Below are 21,314 nucleotides of genomic sequence, written 5' to 3' on the forward strand. Positions count from 1 at the left end.
CACCTCGGGCGATCCCAGGACCACCAAACCTCCCAGACCTTGTCTGTGGTATGAACTTCTGAGGCACTAACTTGTGCTACAGGCTGAACAGCCAGGATCAGGATAACAATATGTTACAGTTAAAGCTGTAAATGTAACAGAGGAACTGTGAGCCACAGCACCAGCCACTGTTCCCTCCTTTATCTTAACCTCAGGTCCGGAACTCAGACACAGGAAAAGACACATCCTGGGGCCCCTGTAACCGGACCGCGGGGAGTCTGGAACTGAACTTTGTAACTGGACATACTAAACTTAGTATAATTTCACATCTCTGATAACCCAGAACCATGGTGCAGGCTTTAAAGGCCGCAAGACAATGGTCGGGATCTCAGGTTCCAAAGCTGAAAGGAAACTAGAAAGGGCTCATGACTTGGAACGCAAAGCCTTAGTGAAGGCAGCTCGCCCGGGGCAGCTGAACTTGTGTTCTGTCCTCTAGAGCCTCAGGGTTCCCACAGGTATCAGGTGTGCCACAATCTATGGAGGATGAGGGTGCAGGGCGTGGAGAGGGACATGACCATGGAAAACACCACATGCCGGAGTGAAGGGGGGGGGGACAGCTGTCACCGGTCTCCTGTGAGGTCTCTGTCAACCCACAGCTTCTGTAAGTTTAAGTGGTTTCTGACTGGAAGCCATGGCTGGCCCCTTTTGGGGATCACCAAGAATTGTCTTCCTTCTAGGCTCAGCATATCCTTCTTAGGAGATAAATACATGTCTACACACAGAGACACACAGACGTGAAACCAGTCCTGGATTCGACGTTTACCTGCTAGAGCAAACATTCTTTCAGTGAGGTCTTTTCTCACTCTATAATTCTGCAAGCAACTGAGATGCTAATGCAACCTGAAGTACTCAGTCCATGATCTGAATTTGTGCTCTTTAAGTCTGCATTTAATAACCACATATCAACATGTATTTAACATACAGCAATAATAACAGGTGTTGAGTGCCACTTGCCAGTTACCTGAATGCTCCATGACAGAGGGGCTGGGCCTTGAGCTGGCAAGTAACGCACCTCACCCACGATGATACGAAACAGACAGAGCTGGGGTCCAGCCAGCCATTCGGAATCCACAGCTGCAGTTCTCTGGCAATACATTCCATTTTGTAATGTCTCTGCTGCAGGAGTCTCTATGCATTCAACGGTAGCTACAATGGCCACGCATGTGGGATGTAAAGCAAGGCTCTACATATAAGACTACCAAATGAGAGGCAGGGAAAGGCGAAGCTCTGTGTTTGAGGCCAGCCTGGTCTACAGGTGAGAGTTCCAACACAGCCAGGCTACACAGAGAAACCCTGTCTCAAACAACAACCGCAAAAAAGAAGACTGCTGAATGATGGAGACAGTGTCTGGCACACGGTAAGTCCTCAAACATAAGTGAGTGACTAAATGACACCGGTGTTATTTGTATCACGATTGCCGTAGGGTAACAGCAGCTGGAAAGACTCCAGGTGGAGGAATTATATCCATTTGCTCTGATGTTTATCAATGTTTAAACAACAGTTTGACTGAGATACTGTTCAAATATTATAAAATGTATTACAGCATATAACTCAGTGGGACATCACCAGCTAATTCCAGAACATTTCCATCACCCCCAAAAGAAGCCCCCGCCAGCAGTTCTTTCCCATGCCCCTTCTCTCAGACCCCGCGGCCACTCATTCACTTTCTGCCTCTAAGGGTTTGCCTTTTCTAGGCAGCTCACAAAAATGGATTCATATGGGATTGATCTTTTGTGTCTGGCTAGATTTATCAACATATTTTCAAGCTTCACAGTTATTTTTTTATCTAGTATTACAGCTTCATTACCTTTTAAATTGAGGTGAAATGCACCAACATAGATTAACCATTTACAAACTGCATTCGACACAGCGTTGTATGATTACTATTATTTATTTTTAAAACCCCACTCCTTTTGATTGCTAAATAACATTCCACTGCATCAAAGTCTTCATTTTCTTTATCCATTAAGAGACTGCTGAATTCCCCCCCACACACACACTTCTGGTATATCTAGAGAGTCCTACCACAAACCTTCATGCACTGTTTTTCATGAGAGCCTACGCCTTTAACGCTCTTGGCCAGGCATGAACTAGTAAGTAGATCATGTTGGGCAGCTCTTTTCTGTTGTGCTATTTTAAAGCTTTGTTTGAAAAGAAAAATCATACCCACTACCTAACTCTAGTTCTGCTGAAAAAATACTGAAGTAAAGGGGCGGGGTGGGGGAGGCGGGCAGGCTTTGAGCAGACAGCTGGCTTTGAACCCTTGCTTCTCTGCACAATTGCCGTGTGAGTGAGGGGCACGCTGTCTAACATTTTGGAGACTCTTCCTCCTTCCTCATCACACTTATGTGCAGAGTGACACATGTATCGGTGACAATGCCAGTGCCTGGCATTCAGAAAACACTCTGCAAATAGCCACCACCTTCATTAGTAGCCATCTTCCTGGTGTCAGTGACGAGGCTCCTCCATTTTCTTTTCAGGGATATCTAAAAATACAGGAAAGCCTGTAGCAGAAAATCACCATCACCCACATCCCAGTCCCTCAGAGTTAATGCAATGAGCACAACTGCCACAGACCCCTGATCCCAGTGTGATGCCTTGTCACGCTGGTTGTGACTCACCTGCTCCCAGAGAAGACTCTCGTCACACGCTCTGGACTCTGCAGTGCAAAATGGACCCCTGCCCACCCATTGCAGCAAGGGTGACAGTGACCCGGCAATGCATGCCGCTGTTCTTGCCTCACTGCACAAAACGGCAGTGAGCAGCAACTAGATGCGGTGTCCTAGCTGGGATGGACCTCTCAGAATTGTCACTTCCTTAACAACGTAACAAGGCAGGCAGAAAGGCCAGCAAGTAAAGGCAGCTAAGACTGAGCCTGCTGGCCTGAGTTTGATCCCTGGAAGTTACCCTCTGACTTCCACATATGTGCACACACATACAAGCACACACAAAGGTACTAAGTAAACAAATGTGTAAACTTTCAAGTTGCAAAAGGGATTCAGAACAGACACCTCAGCAGACTTTCAGTTCCAGTTCTGCCCTCAGCCTTTCCGTGGACCCTCTGAATCCCTGCTGCCTCCGGAAGGAAAACCAATGAGAAGTGGACTAACAAACAGCATTAAATATGAATGTAGGTCAGTGGCAGGGAAAGGACCCGTGCTCTCCTCACAGCATCTGAATATAAAGAGGAAGCTCTGAGATGCATGGCCCATTCCACACAGTGTGCAGCCTCCTACCACACGGAATCATGACTTCTACAGTGGGAATGGCGGAGAGACCACAGGGGATGGACAGCTCGCTAGTAGTTCTCCACTCCATCAAGGCCAGGCAGTACCCTGCCCACAAGCCCATTCCCTACCGCCTGGGCTTCCCACCATAGCAAAGTGGGCACACAGGAGCTCTGCATGGCCCACTTCTGCCATCCACACCCACCACGCATCGACTTTTCTACAAACAACATTTTTTTTTTCTTCACCACCCAAGGTGATCTCAAAGCTTCAAACACAGAAAATCGGCTTCTCAAAGAAAAACAATGGGGGTGGCTGTGGTCCTGTCCCCTTGGGAAACAGGGAAGCATGAGCATATGGAGTGTAGGCCCAGGGTCTCGCAGGGTATTAGCAGGGTCCATCCTGCTTGGGATACAGCCTGCAACAGACCCGAGGACTGTCTGTTCTGCAGCTGTGGGGCCTCGCCTAGAAGGTCATGGTCACTTGCAAACAGGCGGTTCTTCAAAGACTTTCACAAAGCTCTTGGCCTCCACATGGGCATCCTGACCACCTGGGATTTTCTACTCAGGAAGATACAGGGCACAAGTCCTGCTAATGCTCTACACCCTGGCACACACTTCCTTTCTCTCCTCAAAGGTCCCTATTAAACACCGTCTCTGCTGGAGCTGTCCCCAGGGCACTGACGGCAGTCTGGTCCTCACCCAAGATGGGTGGATAAGCCTGGGTGTGACCCAGCTGCACAAAGACAGGCTGCACACTTCCTTCTAACGAGGGCTGTGTGTCCCCAGACCTTCCTCGCTAAGTTCGGGTTAACAGAGATGCCAGGCACGTTCAGCTTTCTCCTGGCATCTCTGAATCCCAGGTTAATAACACCACTATCCTCATCTCTGAGACTGCAGATGCCAGTGGCCTGATAGACACTGTCAGCCTGCCTTGTGTCAGGGCAGGGACCCTGAGGTGCTAAGACAAGCAGATACTAGGAGTGGAGTGTGGGACGCCCCTGGAAGGGAGCAACTAAGCATGCCCGACTGCGGTTCCTGTCTGGGCCTTGACAGGGCTCCTGCGACCCCTGGTGGCAGCTGACAACACACTACAGATTGCAATAAAAAGTCCTGATCCTGATAGACACGGCCCCAAGTCACAGCTTTCAGTTTATTGACTTGCTATGGCTTTTAAGGGGTCCAGAGCTCCAGAGTGACCCCAATGCCCTTAAATAAAGATGCCAGAGGACTGGCTGCACTGTTTAAGGAAGGCTATCTTTCCATTACCTCCTGCAGGGTCTACACTGGCTTGAAGAGCCTTTGCTCAGCGCGCCTCACAGTCACCAGGACCAGCCTCTGTCAGTCAGGGCCTGCAATCTCACAGGGAAACGGCAGTGAGGACATGGGCTGACGGATCTACACATGCCAGGCCTCTCTTAAAGGGGGAACTCTATCCACGTCTGTCTCTAGGGCAGCAAAGATCAAGGGGAATAAGTGAAAGTGCTTAGACCATTCTAGAAGGACATCTTACATGCTGTAATCACGGAACTTAGTACTACATCCCAGATCTGGTGTGCACTAGTCCCTATTAACCTGAGGCTGTCTGTCTTGGGAGCTGCAGTATGCTCTACCCAGCAGCCGCCACCTCTGCGGGTCACTGCTCAGGGCACTGGGCAGGGACAGCAGTCAAAGTGGGACTCAGCTTCCTGCTCTGCACCCTCCCGAGCACACTGTGGACAGCTACACTGTATGCCTCACTGCAACACCCTCCTTTCCCACAGAACAGTCTGTGCTCTGCTTCCGCCCCAACAGAGCTCAGAGCTTCCCAAATATGGGTGTGTGTGTGTGTGTGTGTGTGTGTGTGTGTGTGTGTGTGTGTGTGTGTTCTTCATTTCCAAAGCATATGAATATCTGGGGGAACAGAATGAGCACTAGACATGATTTAGCAGCCAAAGAAGACTAGGAGACGAGGTTGTAACCAAGCAAGGCCTGCACTCAGGATCCAGTTAGTGAAGGCACAAGAGCCAGGCAAGAAGACAGTCCATGTTAGACCAGCTCTGTACAAGCCCAGGCCCCTAGATGATCCTAGAAGGAGGGAGCTGACTCCCAAGAGCTAAGTCCTGAGTGATTAATTAGCGCACAGTACAGGAGCCACCTGCATTGCACAGGCCCCTTAGCCAAGCAAGCTGAGAGGCAGTCTATAAACCCTGAAGGTGAGTGTGGGCAGGAGAGGGCTCCAGACAGGACGACGGGCTTCAAAGCGTGCCCAAGACCACATCAATGTCCATCTAAAGCAGACAGGATTGCAAACACACGGAAAACTTCTGATTAAGCAACAGCTGTCTGTGAGAGTAGAGTTCACCACCAGCTCCGCACCCGCATGCCGGGGCAAAGCTTTAATGACCAGTCTCATGCAGGCACCCTGTGTGGCAGACTGGATTGCTGCCAGTGCTTGGTACAAGGAGAGAAGATTAGACATGACCAGCCTCAATGCCCGGCCTGGAGCACGTGCCCATGTATTTGCTGATTCCATCAATTCGTTAATTATACAATCTACTTGGAGAGGGGCAAGTGGCAGATGTGAAATAATTAAACAGAAGCTGAGTGCCAAACTCGACTGCACTAACTATAAATAGAGGTGGGATCAGAGGAAGGCAGGGCGGAGTCGACACGCAAGAACAGTGTCACGAAGGCTGGACAGCTCAGGGTAGCAGAATAAGGCCAAGTTGGAAGAAGACAAACCCAGTCAGGGAGTGGGCCTGGAAAAGGTAAGGGCAGGTGGGTGGGCGGGCAGGCAGCCTGGAGAAGAGGGTGGGTGGACACAGCAGCTTATGTGGCCAGACTGGCCATCTGGGAGCTACAGTCCACAAATCTGGAAACACAACATGTGCCTACATTTAGCAGAAAACTCACTAAGAACCCAAGCTTTGAGCACACGGAAAAGATGACTTTTTGGGTCAAAGCTTACTTTTCCATGGTCTAGTTTAGATTTCAGTTTGAACTGTCCTTCTGACAGTCAGGTCGCTGTCTAGGTGCTGTCTTCATCATAGATGAACGTCCCCCGTCACGACAGGAAATACTAACACAGGGAGGAAGGCCCATGTCACTGAGACACCCCCTTCCCTGGACCAGAGCCCTACAGATTGCCCTGTAACTTCCTGGGGCACCAAGCTCAGTCCTTGCTCTCCTCTTTTCCTGCAGTCCTCTGTGTGAATGCAGAGAACCCTCTAATCCTGACCCATAAACTAGTAGCCTAGAAACCCTTTTAGGTCTAGCAGGTTCCCAGGGCAGAACTCCCGGGTGATGCAAATTCAACATTTCAACTCCAGCCCTGCAGCATCTTTGCAGTTCAGGGGCTCCAGCCCTGCAGCCTCCTTGTGGTCCAGGGGCTCCAGCCCTGCAGCCTCCTTGCGGTCCAGGGACTCACACTTCCTGAGATGCTGGGCTTCAGTTGTCGCCTGTCCTGTGGACTGAACAGCTACCTTCCTTCTTTCCTTCTCCCCATACTCACTTGCCTCCCTAGCCCCTTACACACACACACACACACACACACACACACACACACACGTCACTACCACCTGTCATGTCTCTTAAATGCCTTTCAGTGCCTTTCAAGGCTTCCCAGTTCTGACATGTCTGCCCTGCCTTGGTGCACCCCTCTGTACTTGGAATCTAGGCTCTGGCTGTATTGCTGCTATCTGTCTGGACCAACGAGGACAGAGGAAGCATGCTAGTTCTTTGAAAGGCAGGGAAAATAATGTTTATAACTGTCTGCATAAGAGATAAAAGACGAAGGAGAGATGTAACATGGTTACCCACCCCAGATACAGCATCAGCAGGAAGCTGCCGCCATCACAAAGGCTGGAAAGGCCAGAGGGAGGGGGTGGAATTGAAAGAGCCAGAAGATGGGGTCATTGCGTAGGAATTAAACAGAGAGGGGAGTTTCATTTGCCTAGAGCTGGACTTTTCTCTCACCCTACCCGATGCCTCCCAGCAGTGCCTCCTGGTGGCCAAAGCCAGGCACAAATCCACTGACTAGCCCGGGGAAACAGTACAAGTCAGAGCTTCTGAGATGCAGAACACGGATGAGGGGCCCAGGGTCAGCTCACAGCTCCCAAAAGCCTTTTCCCTACCGTCTTTAATTCCTTCCTCTCTAGTCTTCATCCTGCGCCAGAAAGATATTATTACTTATACATTCATGCAAGTCTTTCTTCCTGCTTAAAATTGCCAATAGCTGGCAGCTTCCTGGCAAGAATGTGTCCAGTGGACTGACGCTGTCAATCAACTGCATGTACAGGAAGAGCTGTCTGCTTTGACTATGATGTGATCTGTGTTGGCTTAATAACACGGGGCAAGTCACTACTCAGGTCATCCCTGAAAGATGAAGTCAGAGTATTCTCAAAGCTGTCAACCCTGAAAGTGAGAACCAGCTAGGCGGACCCACGGTTGCTTGTCACTACTGAGTGGCTAGGCACTCCACTGAAAAGATGCCATTCGGCTGGGTATATGGTGACGTACAGCCGGGTGGTGCATAGCTTTAGTTCCACCCTGGGGAGGCTGAGGCAGGAGGATTGAAAAGTCAAGGTATGCTCGGGCAACAGAGTAAGACTGTCTCTAAAAGTCAAAACAAACTGAATGCCACCACAAGCACCAATATGACAACAGATGCCATGTGTAGAACGATGCAGAGTGTGGGGAAGGCTTTAAATCCTGTTAAAGGGATTGACTCGGCAATCAAAAGCTGTCTACAAAGAAAACCCCAGGCACACAGGAATGTCTAAAAGGGAAGTGACGCCAAGAAGCCCAAGTGGAGGGCAGGCTTCACAAAGTCATCTTCTGACGTGTGTTTCCACAACAAGGTCAAGCTTAGCACACGGACAGCACCATGTCCGTAGGAATGCAGACATGGAAATCCTCAACAAGAGTAACACATCAAACACAGCCACACAGAAAATGATCAGACGCCATGACCAAATGGGAGGCATCCTGGGAATACACAACTGACCTAACATGGAAATCACCACATCACAAGAATGAAGCCCACAAACTCCGTGACCTTCATAACAGGGAGAGGGAGCACCATGGATTCTCTAGCACACATAAGACTTTTTTAAAAATCCCGAAAACTAGAACTAGAAAAGAACACCTTAAAACATAAATGAAAATTCAATAGGTAATCTAAGCTGAATCATAAAGACTGAAGGTTTCCCCCACAACAATGGCGTCAGCTCTGGTCACTTCCATTGACTCCATTAATTAGAAGGTACCGGAAGAACCAGCCTGTACAACTGTGCAACAAAGGCACAAAGGAAGAAGTAAAACTATCTGTATCCACAGATGTCATAATAGCATATAGAAAACACTGAAAAAGCCTTTAAAAAACCGTCAGAGTTGACAGAGTGCAGTTGGATTGTGGAATATGAAACAAACACAAGAAAAGCAACTGCATTTCAATGGCAATGAGCAATCTCAAAACGAAATTGGGAAACAATCCTACTTATAGTAAATAAAGAAGAATAAAATGCTTAGAATAAAATGGTTAAAGGGAATATAAGATATGCATACTCAAAAAACCTAGACATTCCATGTTCATGGATTAGGAGATGGCAACACTGTCCAAATTCATCTATAGATTCAATGTTACCCCAGTCAAAACTGTGCTGATTTACAATCTGCCCCAAAGTTTATGTGTATGTAAGGAATCTAAAGAGCTAAGACGAACCAGAAGACTGCCCAAGGCCAATGGTCATCACAAGGGTACAGGGATAACGACAGCACAGTACAGAGGACAAATAGTGGCCAGTGGAGTCCAGAGATGAGCAATCACAACTATGCTCAACAATAAGGATGGGGAGGCAATTCAAAGGGGAAAGAATGGTCTTCTAAACAATGACCCTAAATCAACAGGAACTCCACATGCAAAAGAATGAATTTGGATTCTTCCCTTATAAAGATTAATAAAAATTAACTCAACAATGGAGTTGTGAGACCTAAGTTTATGAGTTAACACCACAAAGTTCTTTGTAGGAAAAAAAAAAAGGAATAAATCTTCCTCACCTTAATTAGGCAATGATTTCCAGATACAAAACCAAAATCATAAAGACATTGGACTTACCAAGAACTCAGCTTTTCAAAGGACACCACCGGGAAGAACCACCACTATTACTCTGCTCTGGAACACGGTAACAACACATTGCTACACCCACAGTCCAGAGGAGCATCTTCCTGCAGTATATGCTGTTAACATAGAGACTCAGAACTGGGCAGTGTAGAGGCTTTGGCCTTAAAGGGGATGGATGTCTTTATCATACTCCTCTCCTCAATGCTTAGGGATCTAAGCAGAAAAAGAGGTGGAAAGATTCTAAGAGCCAGGGAGATGGCGGATGACTCCAAGGAAACAGAGTCACGTATACACACAGGGATGGCACACACATGAATTCACAGAGATGGTGATGGCACACATAAGGCCTGCAAGTTCAAACCAGACAAAATCCCATCACAGAGGAGGGGAAGAGGGCACAAAATCTCACTCCAAAAAAGAAGCTATTTGCAAATGACAGCCATTGGGTAAGGGGAAAAAATCACCTGTGTACAGGTGAAAATCCTTTGGAAAACAGTTTTCAGTTCCTCAGAATGGTAAACTCTGAGATACCCCATAACCCAGGGACTCTCGAATATGCTTCTAGTTAGGTGCATGTGGCAAAATGAAAATGCATGCCCAACCAATCTATACACAGCTATCCATAACAGCATTATTCTTTGTAAAGATTTTCAGTTACACACAAAAAATACATTAATGTAATGAAACTCCGGCTGTCAGGACCGTGTGCAAGCACCTTCACCCACTGGGGCAGCTCGTTGGCCCTAGGTTTTTGCTTTTAAGTAACAAATTTATTGACATACGATTCACATTTGCCATTAAACCCAACCTTTAGAAGTATATAATGTAACCGTTTTTAGTATATTTGGAGTTGTATAACCATCACCACAATTGATTTTAGAAAATTTTATCACTTCTCAGAAGAAACTTATACTCATTAGATAGCAATTACCTCCCGGTGCCCAATCCACTCAACACCCATAGTTAACTGCTATACATTGTGTGTCTATAGATTTACTTATTCCAGAGATTTTATATAAGTTAGATTTACAGTAAGTTTTTAGTGTCTGGCTCCTTTGACGTAGCATGCTTTCAAGGATCTCAGATGTTAAAGCATGTATCATTCTTTTTTTATGGCTGAATAATATTCCATAGTGAGACTGTATCACTTGTTTTTGTTAGTCTTTTTAGTTGGTGGACATGAGTCGTTTATACTTTTTAGTTATGAAAAATAATATTATTGGGCCTGCAAGATGGCCCAGCAGGTAAGGGCACTTGCCACTAAACCTGACAGCCTGAGTTCAGTCCCCAGAACCCATTGAATCTTGTACATTGCCCTCAATCTCTACAGGTGTGCACACAAATTCACTCACAATCTTTTTTAAGCTATAAACTATTCTGGAAGGATGGTGGAACAGAAATTTGTCTTCCAACTTAGGCAATGCGGTACAGGCATGATTTGTCTGTCACAGTGCTGGCCACATGGAGAAGGCTGGCGCTCACGCTGAAGGGAGACAGGTACACAGGTGGTGCCGCTCAGCTCTCGGTTGCTGTAACAAACCCCTGAGGAAAACAAGTCAAAGGAGGGCAGCTTTCTCCTAGCCCACGGATGCAGAGGGTTCAGCTCAGGCACCTGGTCCCTCCACATGGCCTGTGATGAGCTGTGATACCACATGGAGAGGGCAAGGAGTGGATTCCCACAGGCCCTGCAGGACCTTCATTTTTCTAACCAGGCCCCGTCTCTTACTTTCCATTATCTCTCAACATAGCTCTACCAGCTGGGGCCCAAGCCTTGACACCCGAGCCTGGGAGGACATTTCATATTCAAATCCTAACACAAACCCGGACATTCTGGGCAACAATCTAGAAATCCTTCTCTTTTAACCCAGAATGTCTACTTCTGGGAACTTCCTATGGAAACCATGAGGAACAAATACAAAGACTATCACAGGGATAATGATGAAAAGCTAAAACCAAGAGCCGTGTCCAAATAGAAGCCTAAGCAACACCTTAACCCACACAATAAAAGCTTGGGTAATTGTCAAAAACTGCAGAAATATATCTATTGTTGGTAAAGGGGTTTAAGAACTCAAATATACAGAAGCAGAGTATATAAAAAATATCATTTTTACAGGAAAAACTCAAACTCATGCATGACAAGTATAGGGGAGTGTGGAGAACACAGTAGATTGCTAATTGCTACGTCTCTGGGGAGATGGTATGTCCGTGTCCAACATAAGGAAGTACAATCAGAAGGCAGTGCGCTCCGGCAAGCAGGCCAGCCTCTTGCTCGCCCTTGACTGCATGCTGCTTGGGTCGTCAGGAGAGGCGCATCCCAGAACAGAAACAAAGTAACATTCACTGCTCGCTCTGCCCGAGGTTGTGCTGAGTGCTCCATGTGCACCCACTCCCAGCCCACCACTGTACCCTCCCGGGATGAGAACACTGAACATGAAGCCACGCCTTGCCCACCGCCCTTGGACTTCAAGACTCTATGAGTAAGAGCAGAGATGTCAAACTCAGGGACAGGAAGAAGAGCCAATGAAGGGCTCTGCAAAGCTCCCCCGCCCCGGCACAGCGTGTTTTTATACCCAGGACAGAAGTCACAAAGCTAAGGAGAACTGTTTCTCATCAAGAATTCTCCTTGGGAGGCCCCTAAGAGAGAGCAAGGATGCCTCCAATAGACACAACAAAGCAGATGGGGAGAAGACCACAGGGCCTCAACCCTCCACAAAGAACTACAGGCGACAGAGGAGAGCTCAGAGTGGAGAAACAGTCTTCCCCAGGGAGAAAGAGGACACCAACTACTTATCCAATACCAAATGGTCAGCCCTGAATATACAGTCAAGTAGCATCATATCGGCTGAGCAGGGTGTATGTATGTATGTATGTGTGTATGTGTGTATGTGTGTATGTGTATATGTGTATATATGTGTGTGTGTGTGTTATGTACAATGTACATAACAATAATCAGTGAAAAAAGACATTAATTTGGAGGGGTAAATGGGAAGGTTTAGAGGAGAGAAATGATTTAATTATATTATAATCTCAAAAAATGTCAAAAAAGAAAGGAAGGAAGAAAGCTAGGAAGGAAGGAAAGGAGGGTGGAGGGGAAGGAGGGAAGGAGGTTGGAGGAAAGGAGAGAAAGAAGAAAGAATGGAAAAGAGGAGGAAGAGTGGAGAGAAGGAGGAAGTGAGGTAGGGAGGAAGGAAGGAAGGAAATTCCCCTTGGGCTAGAGAGATCCAGAACCACCCAAGGGAGGCATAGCTCTGCACTCATCTCTGAGATCAAATCCTGGCTCAACCTCTTCCTATCTGAGGACCTGGGCAAGTTATCTAACCTCCTGTGGTCAGGCTTCCTCTGTCAAATGGAAAGAACAATGGTCAGCCTCATGGGGCACTGGGAACACTGAATAAGATGCCCAAATGAAGGGCAAAGAAGAGTCAGAATTCCATGGGCCATGGATGCCACTACTACAAATCCTACTCAGTCCCCTCTCATCTATACCTTTGGAGTTGTGGCTCACAGAAGCTTCTTGAGAACCGAGCGAGCCTGGCTTCTGATTCTCAGTAAGCAAAAGCTAACAGTCTCTGGCTGGAGGACAAACTTCCACCCTTGGGTTCAATGACATTTGCTGTCCCTGGAAAGCCCTGGTCATGTAAGCCTGTGACATCAGGACAAACACAGAAAGCGTGCAGATAATTCTGCCTACAGTATGTACAGGGGGTGCAGGCTGAAGGCATGTCTACCCATGGGACACCTGCCACTTAGTTGGAGCCTGACTAGACAGTTCTTCCTCCTTTTCCAAAGATGACAGGAAAGTAGGGAGTTGCATGCTTCTGATTTTAAGAGAGCAATAATTAACTCAAAAACTGACAAAAATAAACTCAGCGTAGGAGGCCTCGAGTCAGCAAAGCAATTCTGATTTAAGAGTGGTCCACACACCAATAGATCCAGATTTCCCAGTCAGAGCTCCCCCTTGAAGAATCTCTAGGATCTCCATGAAGAAACAGAACTAGCATCTCAAGAGCTTCCCCAGCGAGCTGGCCTATCTTCAGACATCTCCATGAATTGGGTGGGCAAGGTATCTGTGACTGTCACCTCCAGTCACCACTAATACTTCTTAAATGTTTTCCATTTGGCTCTATTCTTCTTTGTGTATGAGTATTTTTTCTGTATATATGTATGTGTGTGCACCACATACATGCTTATTGATGGTTATGAGAAACCATGTGGGTGCTGGGAATCAAACCCAGGACCTCCGCAAGAACAGCAAGAGCTCTTAACCACTGAGCATCTCTCCAGCCTCACTGAAACCCTTCTTATACTATATGTCAGGTAATATTTTAACATAGAGATAGATGATACATAGATAGATAATTTTTTGTAATCCTTATAACCCATGGAGACTTTGACAAGTGGGTTCCTGGCTGGAGGGGCATACATCCATGTGTGCTTGCAAACACAGCTAGCTTTAGCAGCCTAAGACCTGTGAGGAGGTGGAGTGCCCCAGAGAGAGAAGTGGTTTAGCCCTAGGCCCCTGCTTCTTAGACATAGGCAAACAAAGATAGACGCTCTCAGGACCCAGGAGACAGCCTCAAAGGACCATGCCCATTAAAGTGCCTGAGTGGCCTGTCAAGAGCGGTGGCATCTTTTCCCAACCCACAGGAACATTTAGATAATTAGATGAACCCAGCAGTTCTGGAGGCTCCAGGGAACTGGGTGAAGCCATCAAGCCCGTCACCAATCTCTTAAGAAGTAACCTTGGGCTGAGGCCTTGTTCAGTGCTGTGTGGGATGGGTGACTCAGACAGGCTGGACCACCTGCAGCCCCCCATCTCAGCAGCCTGAAGAGGGTAGCTCCCTGCTCCTATGCCAGCCACAGTCAGGTGCAATGTGTCCCTGGGACGGTGGTGGCTTCACACTGCCCATTTACGAATGCCGTGGCCTTGGGAAGCCCAGTTCTGAGTGTCCCTCTGTCTGGATGCATCCCTAGCCCTGTCAGTCCAGAGAACCTTCTCCTTCTTCTGAAAAGTTGCTACTGCCTCACTCAGCCTTTTCGCGCGGGTTTCTTGTCTGGACTGACATGAAAGCATGTGCTGTCTGTCCATGATTTGTCCTCCTCCTCACAACCGTATGACACAGATATGACAGAGGAGGGATCAGCAGCTTGGCAAAAGTACCAGACAGACAGCACACACACCGCCTTCCATCTTCCCGCTCACGGGACTGCATCCTCTCCCACCAGACTGCAAGCCACTTTGCGGCAGGAGAGAGCCGTTACACTTTGTCCCTTGAATGCAGACCCGTCAGAGGACTGTTCCAGGGATGCCGAGGGATTCATCAATTGGCCTTAACTAGCCCAAATGTAACACTAATAAAAACCATGATTGGCCGTGTGGCCAGATGGCCATACAAAGCGAATTCCTGTATATGCTGTGCAGCCACTTAATTACCAAAAAAAAATCCACTGCAGAGATGGTATCATGTTTAGAAACGTCATCAAATGTAAAAGTTATGGAATTGAGGCTCTGAAGAAACAAGGTGTTATGGGCTTAATGTCACCCAGCATGTGCGGCAGGCCTGACCCTGGCAGCCTTGCTAGGAAGAGCCAAGGTAATTACCAGCCAAGAGCACAAAGGTCAAACAGGGGCCGAGGGGGAAGCACACAGCCCTCACCTTTGGTAGCATAGGCCTCAGCGATCATCCGCAGCCTGTAGGGAGGTACGGCTGTCAGCGGCAAGTCATCGAGGCCCACCCGGGCATAGATGTTCAGGGCTTCTTTGTAATCTCCTTCCACATAATTCAACTTGGCCATGATCAGATTGGATTCTTGTAGGAATTCTGACTAGAAGGAAAAAGACAGAAAAAAAATTTCCTACAATATTACATGCAGTGTTCCCTAGGGCTCTGCCACTTGCTGCAGGAAACGCCACAGAGCCTCCCAGGAACATTTTCATACGAATGCTTGCACACAGCACTATTAGTCACAATAGCCCAAAGTGCAAGCAACCCAAGTGTCAATCAAAACACGAGATAGTCATGAAGTTATTACCGTCATAATAACAAAAAATGAATTACCAATACATGTTGCAACATGAACAACTCCACAAAGCATACCAAATGAACAAGAAGTCACTAAAGGCCATATGACATAGTGATCCCCAGTGGTAAGAAAAGTCCAGAAGGGTTGAATTTACAGAATCATCACTGTGAGTGTGCCTGAGGAGTACAGGGGTGACTACTAAGGATTATGGGCTTTCTTTTGAGGTAATGAAAGGTAGGCTGATGGTTTCACAACTTCATGAATACATTAAAAGTCCCTCAGCTGTGTACTCTGAATGGTAGTCAGGCCAGCATGTGACATATTTTAATAAATCTACGAGAAAGCAAAACTAATTAAACCCCCTGCATCTCTCAGAAGATGGGCTGGACCAAGGAGGAAGCCGGCTTCCAGGGCAAAGGAGAGGATGGCAACATTGTCTCAAAAGGGCAGCGCCTGACCCGCAGGCGGTCCTGCTCAATGTGGTGGAGCTAAGCCCAAAACCGAACCCAAACCACACAAGGTCAAGATTTCCGAAGGGCGCAAAGGCAAAAGACGGTTTCCATGAAGCCAATCATGACTGAGAAGCTGAAGTCACTGACAAGGGTCCCCTTCTTGAGGCTGAGGGCTGTGACAGTTAAGGGACCCCCTCCCACCTCACCCCTATTACCCACCAGTCCCATCTTCTGCTCACCTCCCCTATACCCTACCAGCCAAAGAAAGAGGAAGCACCCAGCTACCCAGATAAAGAAACGCCCCCTGTCCTCTCCCAGGACTTACTCTTGACCTTAGCCGTCCAAGGCTAAATTTATATATACCTAGAAACACACAGAGCCTATAGCTTTAGTGGGTTGGATGACAGGACACAAGTGACCACATAGAGCAGAGCAGAGCAGCCGTGCCAGCTAGGTGGCTTCCAGGCAATTCTCAGACGGGAACAGAGACATCAGGCTGCCCTGGAGAAGAGGAGAGGGTGAGCGATGGAGGCCGATGTCAGCAAACGGCGTCAGGAGTGGCCCAAGGGAGACACACCTGTGTAAGAACTCAGAAGAGTATCTGATGGCACAGAGTAAAGCAGACTTGTGAAGGGAGGAAAGGGTATAAAGAAGCCCCCAGCACAGGAGCACACCACCATCAGAGAGGTTTCCTAGGGAATCCTCTGGCACCTACCTTCCCCAGACCTCTGGAACTCGTGCTTAATGAGGATGGAGGTTCTGTTTCGGAAGATTGAAAGGGTTGTGGCTGTACCACTTACTGCCACTGAGCTACACACCTACAAATGGTTAACCGAGAAACAAATTTGTGCAACATGTATTTGCCACAAGACAAGCCGATTACAAGAAGGAAGCTGGAGAGCCATCTGAGTCAGCTTGAAGGAAATGACAAGTCCAGAGGCACTGGATAGATGGTCTGGGAGGACCTTGCTGGTTGAGGCCATCCACAGCATTGTACAGTGAGCAAACACCACAGCCCAGCCAAGGCCACTGAGCTTCCCTGCTGCGGGGAGAAGAGCCCAGCACAGACAGAGCAGGGCTGCCCTGCTCATCAGAAGCGGGTTTCCTGTCCTCTGACTTCCGGCCCCGATCTCTCTTGGTAGCTCTGCTCTTTCCACGTCTTGAGTCCCTGGAGACACAACGGACTTAATGGTCAAGGAAAGGAACTTCACTTTAGCCAGTGTGAACAGAGAACACATCCAAGCAAATCTGTGCAGCTCTAGAACATTCTTTTCAAGGCGGGGAAAGGCACAAACCCCAACTGGGGAGAATTCCAGGAGAGGCAGAGGGGTATCAGGAAAGGACGCATGCCCAGCACAGCTCTAAAAAAACCTCCACATCTGAACCCGGAACAATCCTCAGAGACGCTGAGGAACTTCCCAAGATCACACCAACTCTAGAATTCCAACATGAAATTCAACATTATTACAAGCTGGGTTGCACAGGAAGGAGAACAGAGACATGAAACAAGTGGCCAACTTTGCCAGAGGAAGGTAAGGGGTTAGGAAAAGAAATGAGCTAGATGTCTCCTCTTAATACTCATTCATAGTTTCATACCTCCAAGACCCTGGATCTGACTGGCTGTCATCATTGCCCCAGGGACCCACTGTTTCTCCTGCTGACCAGCACCGACCACCAAAGTCACCAAGAGCCCCCTGGTTAAGAAAAGATGCCAGGCAGACAACTGTACCCTGTGAGCTGAGGTCCAGCACAGGCCACAAGTCAGCCGGTGAAGACCAGCTTTTATGGCTCCAATTGCACCAGTGTGTCCTTCGTCACCTGGGCATCCTATGTGACAATAAAGCTCTTGAGTTAGCCTCGAGAGCCATGCTCACACAGCTGACATACCCAGAGACTGCACGCACACTCTGAGAAGCTTCCAGAGCCCATAACCGAGAATGCTTGTGCCAACGTTGTCCAAGGCCTGTTGCAACAGAGCAGAGGAGGCAGCCAGATAACAGAGGAACAAGAGCTCAGAATGCAGGATGGCAGCCTGAAGCAGCCAGGAACTGGGAGGGTCCGAAGGGAGTGTCTCAAAAAGCCCACTCCAAACCTACCAAAACTGAGCCAGAGAAGGAAAGGACCCCCAAGGTCACACAGCAGGCTGACAGGAAGCACAAGTTTCCAATATGGAATTCCAAAAGAATATGGCCTCAAGGTTAGAGAGATTGCTCAGTGGTTAAGAGCATTTGTTGTTCCTGTAAAGGACCTGTGTTCAATTCCCAGGACCCATATGGTGGCTCACAACTATCTGGAACTCCAGTTCCGGGTTTTCTGGCCTCTGAGGAGATCAAGTACACACATGTTGCACAGACATACATGTAGGCAAAGCACCCATACATTGGAAATAAAAATGTTTTAAAAAGGCTATGTCCTCTCTGGGACTGAGGGTAGGAGAGGTGTGCACAATAGACAAGTACAAATGCCAGGAAGCAGCCCAGGAGGATTCTAGGACAAAGAAAAAGATGAAGGCCACTTATCGGGTAAAAAGAAATCACATCTTCTAGAGTCCACTGTCCTCAGTGGGAAACGTATTCCCAGAAGGATAGAGGCAGCATAAGATGAGCAGGCTGAAGGAGGTGCCATCAGCTAAGCCAGTGAGACAGGATCTAGGATTGCCCAGGCACACCTGTGTGGGCTATATTTAGCATCGGGGGCATGCCCGTAAGGGATTAGTTGCGGTGGGATCTTAGACTGTGTTCAAAGGAGAAAGCTGGCTGAACACAAGCATCCACCGCTTTCTGCTTTCTGATGCTGGATGTGACTGGCTGCTTGAGCTCCTGCTGCGTTCTTTGGATTCTCTCCCCTGCGAGACTGAACACTCTCTCCCCTGAATTACTTTTGTGGGGGTATTTTATCACACCACCAGGAAAAGAAACTAATAGATTGAGAGTAGTATCAGAGAGTGGCAGAGGCTGGGCTCCAGGGCTGGAGGAGGGGCAGGGCAAGAAGAGTCAGCCTTTGTGAACCTGGGTGGCCAGGTTCACGGGAAACATGCAAGGAGAAATATGTGAGCAGGAACAGATGAGCAACGGAAGATGAAGGACAGTGCCTGAGATGGCCTGGACCAGGACGTAGGGAAGGGGTTGCCAAGGGTGGGGGAGGTTCCTGGCTCTCTCCCACGATGAGGCAACACCTGGCTATTGGCAGCAGTTCTGGCGACAGGGTGTATGACATTCATTAACCACGTGGTTTAAGTAAGAAGCTATGTGTTAATGTTGAATTATAATTAACAATGAGACTTTGTTTCAATGATCTCCTCTTTCAGAAGGATGTGTCATCAGAGAACCCTACTAGGCTGGAAGCCCCACAGGCCAGGCAGGCAGCCGAGAGTGGATGTACTGATCACTTGCTGAAGAAGGTGACCCCAGCACCACGCAGACATGCTCCAAACATACCTTGCTCACAATACCCTTTCCCCAGCCACACACTGTCCCCAGGAGACCATGGCAGCACCACCCACCACCCCTTCTTGGTCCCAGAGGCCCACAGTACCTTGAGGTTCCCTCGGTCCAGGGCAGCGGTCAGGTGCTTGCGCACTTCCGTGAGCTGGGGTCTGGGGCCCCGGGGACTGGCTCCCTGCCGCAGAGGCTTCTCCTTCAAGTGTTGCTCCAGCTTCGACTCCCCCAGGAGAAGTTCAGCCATATCATCTGCAAAGCCAAACGAGACCATAAATGGGAGCATAAATGGGTCCGTGTGCTGGAAAGCCCAAAGACCCCAGGACCCTCACACCCCGAGGTTCCAGGCTCCTGGAGAGGCTCTTCTGGAATCCTACAGCCTAAGAGTGGGTCTATGTGAGGGAGGGGCTGCTCCTGAGCAAGGAGCATTGTGGCAGTGTTGGCTCAAGTCATCCCTCTGCCACGTATTTACCAACTCCAGAAAGATGGCTCATTTTAACACGGAGATTCAAGTTCAGGAAGGAGACAGTAAAACATATGATCTTATGACGAACACACAGAATCCAGTGGGATCTATTTCCAAGAGAAGAGCAGTGAAATTCCTTGCTCTGCCAAAGCCTAGGGCCCTGAGTATGGACAGTGAGCCTGGGAAGAACTTCCTGGTCAGAGTCTCAGAGCTTTGTGTCAAGCTGACCTGAACGACATCTCTGTGAAAACCACCACTACACAGCCCTGCCTCTGAGGAATCTTTGCGGAAGTTTAGCTCATAAAAGTATATACACTGGGGCTGGAGAGATAGCTCAGTGGTTAAGAGCGTTGACTGCTCTTCCAGAGGACCTGGGTTCAATTCCCAGCACCCACATTGGCCGCTCACAACTGTCTGCAACTCCAGTTCCAGGGGACCCAACGTCCTCACAGACATACATACAGGTAAAACACCAATGCATAGAAAGTTAAAAAAAAAAAAAAAGTATATTCATTGTGTGGAGTAGTTACGACCTCCATGCCATGCTGGTGGTTAATTTGCATTAAAAAGAAGCCAGGTGTAGCTCTTTGGAACCCACACATCCAGACTGTTCTGAACCCAGAACAACTCATACACCAGTCTGACTGTATGCATGTCTCTGTGACAGAAAGACACAGGTATACTAAAAATACACAGTCAGCTTGAAAAGGTCTCGAAGGACCCTATTACTGGCAGGGTCTAGGAGACCTCAGCTGGGTCTAGTGGTTACAGTGGACTTTAGGCTGGCCTTTGGTCAATAGTCTGGTAATAAAATGGAGAATAGCTTTACCTATACTGCATAAATTTACAATTAAAACAGTCACCACAGGCGACCCACGAAGATCCGGGTGGCCAGCCCAACTGAGGCCCAGTGCACATCATCTTTGCATCAGTCCACCTAAACTGCAGGGGCGACAAGCCTTGGTACTGCTCTGACTGTGTCCTAGTGACAAGAGTCCTAGGAGGAGCCAGCTACGGCCAGAACACAGCTGAGCTAGGTTCTTGAGCACAGAATTTCTTAGATGTTTGTAAAGAAAGCAAGTTTCTTAGAACATAAAACCAGGCGGCCTACGGCAGCTTCTACTGCCAGACAAGAAGGAAATTATGCCTGCAGAGCACACAGGGACACAGGGCAGCTGGTACAGGCAGCAACAGTTTTAACAGCAGGTGGGTAGGAAAGAACCTGCAGCAGGGAAAGCTGTTTTCACAGTTTTCTAGAACCCGTGTGCACTTCACAAGGACTGCACATCCCAACGGAAGCTGGCTACATTTCAAGTTGTCAGTAGCTACTCGTGGCTAGTGGATGTCACAAGACTGTGTGATCACTGTAGAATGTGTGACCAGAGTAGAAGCCTATCTCAATACTCACCTTTATATATGTCTAGGACCCCATAAAGATGCCTAAAATAATTATTAACAAGAATGTGCAACAAAGTTGGGGATATATTTACATTTTTATCTTTATAGCTTGAATTATGTACACTGAACAGAGTCTTTTATTAGCCTGTTTTTAAAACCCTGTGGTGTA

The 21,314-nt window shown here is 48.1% G+C and overlaps 1 protein-coding gene across 7 annotated transcripts in view; it reads right to left on the bottom strand.

The window, feature by feature from the left end:
* Ttc7b (tetratricopeptide repeat domain 7B) overlaps positions 1-21,314 on the bottom strand; it is a 204,206-nt gene that overhangs the window by 159,658 nt on the left and 23,234 nt on the right. For 6 of the 7 annotated variants that reach the window (XM_051196459.1, XM_051196460.1, XM_051196464.1 and 3 more), the window contains exons 2-3: positions 19,379-19,533; positions 15,026-15,194 (exon numbers count right to left, since the gene is read on the bottom strand). In XM_051196459.1, coding sequence (XP_051052416.1) covers positions 15,026-15,194; positions 19,379-19,533 — 324 coding nt within the window. Of the gene's footprint in view, positions 1-15,025; positions 15,195-19,378; positions 19,534-21,314 lie in introns of those variants that run through there. The other variant, XM_051196466.1, reaches the window with a different exon arrangement.

The sequence above is a fragment of the Phodopus roborovskii genome, unplaced genomic scaffold (genome assembly GCF_943737965.1).
Source record: "Phodopus roborovskii unplaced genomic scaffold, PHOROB, whole genome shotgun sequence".
NCBI lineage: Eukaryota > Metazoa > Chordata > Mammalia > Rodentia > Cricetidae > Phodopus > Phodopus roborovskii.